Source organism: Fulmarus glacialis, unplaced genomic scaffold, assembly GCF_000690835.1.
Source record: "Fulmarus glacialis isolate BGI_N327 unplaced genomic scaffold, ASM69083v1 scaffold32807, whole genome shotgun sequence".
NCBI lineage: Eukaryota > Metazoa > Chordata > Aves > Procellariiformes > Procellariidae > Fulmarus > Fulmarus glacialis.
The window spans coordinates 34,896-40,740 of record NW_009225752.1 but is presented as its reverse complement, the minus strand read 5'-3'; the positions used below and the strand labels follow the sequence as shown (position 1 = coordinate 40,740).

Here is a 5,845-nt window from a genome sequence, read left to right as displayed (position 1 = left end):
GTGCCTGGCATATACTTTGTGCTATTCAGGGATTAGTCAGCAAATCTCTTGAAATCAGTAGCGTGCACTGATGCATGTTTGTGAAATCTAAAACATACTATGTCTCTGTCAATTAGAAAAAAAAATACTCATTTTCTTCATTTTGGTAGAGAGTTTCTGGGAAATGACGACAAAAAAATTAGCGTGAGTAATTTCTCTTTTTCCTTGACTTGCGCAGTTATTAGGCAGTGCTATACCACCAACAGTGTTTCGGTGTATGTAGTAAGAGTTGTAAGTGTTTGAAAGGACTAGGAGACAGTGAATATTTGTGACCTGTAGAGCAGGAGGAGCGCAAACACGTGAAACCTTTCTGTCTGGGAAATCTTCTACAGCACTTTGTTTGCTGAAGTACTACATAGCAACACTGAGGTATGTTAAAATTCACTTTTTCTGTATCCCAAACATCACAGAGGGTTTGATTTACCACCCTCTGCCTTTCAAATGGGTGGTCTTATATTGACTTGTGCCTTATAAAATATTAATCCCATCCTTTCCTGCCTGTATTATTTTTTTTTTTTTTAGTATTTGTTTTTTAGCAGTGGAAGCTAGGGTAGGGCAAGATGAAAGCAATAGCAAAGTAGCTAAAATCATCTTCAAGGAAGTTAGCAGCAATCGTCCCGCCCTCCCCCTTTTGCTCAACTCCTCTCTAACTGCCGTGCCCCCGGCCGGCCGTGCTGGCAGCTCTTGGCCGTCGTGATGGGCTAATGCTGGGGGGGAGCAGCCTTCCTGCCCCCGGGGGAAGGATGTCGATAAAATGGAATAAATTTGCCGAAGTACCTCAAATAACAGTGAAGCTAGTAGGACTTAAGCATTGGGAGGTAAGAGTTTTGTGGTTATTTCGGAGCGGGCTCCGCTGCTGCAGCGCATGGTCTGTTATTTTGGGCCGTACGACCGAGTTGTGGTACCCGTCATGTCTGTTAGTGCACATCGGTGCAGGTTTAGCCGTGAAGCCGTGCTTCAAGTCACGCTGGCAGCTCCGATAGCGCAGGAAAATGGGTTTGTTTTTACAATCCTTTTATTAAAAAAACCTTCCAGTAACTGTCACAGCAAAAAAAATTAAAAATAAATTCTTGTTTCGAGACCTTGTATTTCAGTGGTATGGCTGGCATCCCGTGTGTGAAGTTTGCTGTTTCCTCCTTGAAAGTGGTGCACCCGTTTCCTGTTTTTCCTGGGGTCGTTCAGCTTTAATTAAAATGTGTTTTAGAGTGATTTTTATGAAGACAGGGTATTATTCCAGACTCTAGAATTACTGGGCTTTGCAGTAAATATCAGGTACATTTAAAGTACAGGATGGTGAATCTCCTTTCAGCACTTTAAGTGTGAGAGTTGCAAGATCTGCTTTGAGCGTAGGGTGATCTTTTCTCCTGGAGCTTCACAAGTGCTGGCAATAGAGCAACAAAACTCCAGGCGTCAACTTGGTATGATAGGCCAAGGACTAAACTGCAGAGTTGTAATTCTTGAATCCTGCCAGGCTGGATATGGTTAAAGGTGGGCAGATCAGCGGATGGAGAATGGGGCTGCGGAGGTTTACGTGGGGTGGTGATCCGAGCTGATGGCTCAAAGGAGGCGGAGATGTGCCGCAAAGCAGACTCTTCCTGGCAGGTTTTCTGCTTCAGACAGAATTATTCCATCCGGTAATGCTCTTGGTTTTGCTTACTTGCAGAACAAAATATCATTTGAGGCCAGTAAATATACTTTCTGTTTATGAGGCTTTGCAGGGAGAGACTCCAACACTGGCATTTTGCCTGGGGTGTGTTGGGAGAGGGGAGACCTTAGGCTGAGTTACTAATTATTTGAGTGTGTCATCAAAGGCTCAAAAGTTTCCCTCCTGGTGACTGCAGAGCTCAAAGCTTCTTTTAACCGCTTCATAGCAGTTGCTCACATGGGCTGCTCTGCAGCTCTCTGATACTTAGGCTCTGACAATATTTAGCAAAGGGCACGTGGCATATAAATTACAAAATGCAAAGATAAGCTTACAGAAGCCCTTACTAATTTCTGGTTAAGCTGCTCTTTCAGATGCCATGAAATCTGCAGTAACAGTTAAAATTCAGATCTGGAGCTGAATTATATGGTAAACATTTTGAAGGGTGGTACATAGAAAAACAAGGAGTCGCTATAATTCAAATTTGGAGTTTTTCTATGGAGTTTGCTTTAAAAATTGTTTGGGAGAATTCCAAATCCACAAAAATCTGCAGGAAAAACTGTTTCAAATTTTTAGTATTTAGCAATTTTCTATCTCAGGTAGCGATAGAAAGATAAGCAAAAACTCTGCTAAAAGTTGGAGAAGCTGCCTCTGCTTGTCATCTCTCCAAAACTGAGTAGCCCAGAGGTTGAACTGTGGCTTCCGGAAGGCAAGATAATCTTTTATGGTGTTGCTGTTGTTCCTCAGCCTTTCTGTGATGCCATATTTTGAGAGTTTGTGAAAGATCCATTTCCCTAAAAAGCTTCACATAGTTATTTGGGGTTGTGTGAAACTGTTGAAAAAGTTGCTAGTCAGAAGGAAAACGGAGGTGGAAATACTCTGGCAGTGGTGCTGTATTGTCACAGGGGAAGAGTTTGCATTCTCCATTAAAAATGCAGCTGCAAAGTGTGTGTCTTACAGGTCAGCCTTAAAAATTAACTGTGTTGAAAGTTTGATACACATTACACGTGGTGTTTGTACTTAACACAATTCATTGAAAGTGCAGAGATTTATTAGAGCCTAGAAGAAAAGAAGTAATCATTATATAGCAAATATAAAACAAAGGTGCAAGAAAATAGCTGCCTTCAGAACAGACTCAGTTTCGTCTCTGCTGGTGAGACACCCATGCAGAAGGCTCTGCAAGTCAATAGTATGTTAATCCACATCCATGGGGGCTGTAAGCTGTTTTTTTTAACGGAGAGCTGTGCAGACACATGACTATTGTTAAGGTATATGCCGATCGATATCGTCATAGTGCCGAAGGCAAACACTGAAGAATTTGTAACTAGAGAATAGACCTCTGCGAAGTAACGAGGCATTTGTTCATTTTCTCTCGGCAGGAAAAAGAGAAAGATAAAGAGAAGACTAAAGAGAAGGACAAAGATTCCAAGGAGAAGGAAAGAGATAAGAAGCTGTTAAATGGACATCTCTTCACTGCAACCTCCGTTGTAGCCCAAGCAACCTGTTACCACTGTATGAAACCTTTCAATAAGGATTCGTACTACTGTGCAAGTAAGTCAGGGTTTTTTCCTCCCTTCCTTTTGTTTTTCATTAAATCTGACATGGGAAATGCAAACCTTATGCTTTGTTTTCCTCTTGCTTAAGGACATGGGGTGGGAGGGAGACTTTGGAGATAGTGATTCATGGAGCATCATGTTGCCTTATGGAAGCTGGACTGAAATGAGTCGTGGCTGCAAGAAGGTGTCCCGCAACCTCCTTCCTAGCCCGTGCTGGGATATTGCAGCATCCCGTGGGGTTTTCTGCCCCTGCTTGTTGGGCTGTATCAGTCAGCTGGAGGACTTCAGTTATTTCAGCTGTAGGTAATGGCTTGGGGCTGAGGTGCTTTGTTATGGTGGATGGAGGATGGGGAAAGCCGGCTTGGATCATGGCTTTTATTTCCAATGGGGAAAAAATGTCCCACCCATCTGTGTTATATTGCTTTAGTTCTCTGAAACACTGCTTCGGTGAGCCCTCGGTGAGAACGGCATGATACAGAAAGGAAATACTAACCCTCTTCTCCCTTCATACATGAAATTGCAGCACAGGTCAAATGGCAACTACCTGTTTGCATGTGAAGTGCGTGCAACACAATGCAGGCAGTACGGGAACCACAGCAGAGGGTTTCTGCGAGATTGGTGATTTTGTTCTCTTTTCTTAACAGACGGTTTCTCATACCTGTAGCTCAGCAGCATTTGTGTGGTCGAGACCAGAATGGTGGCTGGTTTACGCAGTGACCCAAAGCTATAGAATGTGCAGACAAAAATGTGTTTTTCCCACTGCAGCTTAGGGCTCTCCATTCCTCCCTATTAGTAGTATTTTTTACTCCACTGGCCTAGAGATGAATCGGAGCGTTGTACGGGAATTGCTCCCAGGCTGGAGCAGGAGGCTCTGTCTCTGTCTGTTCCTTCTGTTAGATGAGCAGTGTATAAAACATCTCCGGCGAGCCGGGGAAGGAGCAGCCAGCTGAATCCTGAATGGCAGTTTTGAATTTCCTGGAAGAGAAGAGATTTCAGCAAAGTTGTTTGCGTGAGACACGCTCTGTGTCATCCTGATGGGAAATGGAAAACGTCAACAATTATAAGCTCTCAAATGCATCCTCTACCTTTCCCCACTCGACTTTTTAACAGCTTCTGAAGCCACTTAGAAAATCACATATATTCTGAATTAACTCTCCGTATCCTAATAGTTAAAACAATCCAACAATGTCATGTGTTTTAGCATAGACATTCTTTCCTTACTTTTCAAGGTACAACACAAAATTATTGTAAGTTTTCTGCATTGCCCAGAAAGTGAATGCCACAAGGAAAGTTTGGTCAGGGCCCAGGTTGTAAGCTCACATCTGAGAGTGGTACTTTCTCCCATCACATCTTAAAATCAGCCATCAAATGCCTTGGAAATGACTGATAACCAGCAGGAGAGGCTCTGTTGTTCCTGTGGTGTTGTACACTACTTTTTTCTTACAGAAGTGGCAGTGCTTTACTGCTACCATCACTGCTCTGTCTCCCCTATGAATGACTTTTTCTGAATGCCTTTTAAAGTGCTGGATCATTTTAAATCAATGTCTCAACTTTTCAGTGACACCCCCAGCTTCCTGAAACAGCTAGTCAATGCTGAAAGATTTAACATGCTCTAAAACAAATGGGCAAGCAAAAAATCCTGATTTTTAATAGCGCTCTGCCTGGTCTTTTTTATTTTTTATGATCAGTGATGCAGAAAATAAGCTTTTGGGAGTTTTAATTATTAATACTAGTGATACAGAGGAGTTGGAGGAACTTCCTACCTGCTGAAGAGTTGAATTGGAGGAATAAAGTCCCTGAAACTAGATTTTCAATCTAAAAAATCAAAATGCTCTATTGCTAAATGGTACATACTAAAGAGCTGCCTTCAGGCTTTCAAGGCTTGAGTGTGAATTTAATGGTTCTGAATTGTCTCACTGCCTCTCTTCATGCACAAGAAGCAGGTTCTGTCCCTCTTCCTTGTTTGATCTGAAAAATGATACTGCTGGTGGGTTTTTGCAAGAACATGCAGGTTTCTTTCTTCTGTCTCTCTTGCACAGGAAATTGTGGGACATTGACAGAATAGCAACGCCCTATGGCCTTACCCTTACCTCTCTCAAAATATCAGAAGAATTACTGGCTGTTATTAAGTAGGCTCAAATGTAAGAAATTATAGGAATGTGAGCATATTTTGTCATTCTGGGCGTGGAATTTTTTCCTTTCATATTTCTTCTAGAAATGATTCAGAACTGTACACTTACAGTCTAACGTACACTGAAAATACAATTCATGAACTGCGTTTATATGTGTTTTCATGAATGAGTGGAAATAACAGGTTTTCTCTAAGCTACTGAATCTCATCTGAGAGCATTTAAGTTGTGATCTTTCATCTGTCGGAAGAGTTAATACTCCAAACCCAATTATCATTTATTATGAAAAAACAGTTTTAATCATCTTTGAAAACTTTGATTCCCAGAAATCTGCTGGCAGAGATCATGGGCAGACTTAGGGTATTCCAAAAAAGCTTTTGCTCTGGCATATCTGCAGCAAAGGGTGGTGTTAAAGCACAATGCTCTTTGCATTGGTAAATGTTATGGATTTGGACCAAAATGGCTTCCGTCTATTTTTC

General features: G+C 41.9%; 1 protein-coding gene across 1 annotated transcript in view; it reads left to right on the top strand.

The window, feature by feature from the left end:
- Positions 1-782: 782 nt before the first annotated feature.
- AKAP13 (A kinase (PRKA) anchor protein 13) overlaps positions 783-5,845 on the top strand; it is a 26,823-nt gene continuing 21,760 nt past the window's right edge. The window contains exons 1-2 of the mRNA XM_009582586.1: positions 783-857; positions 3,061-3,232. Coding sequence (XP_009580881.1) covers positions 783-857; positions 3,061-3,232 — 247 coding nt within the window. The remainder of the gene's footprint in view (positions 858-3,060; positions 3,233-5,845) is intronic.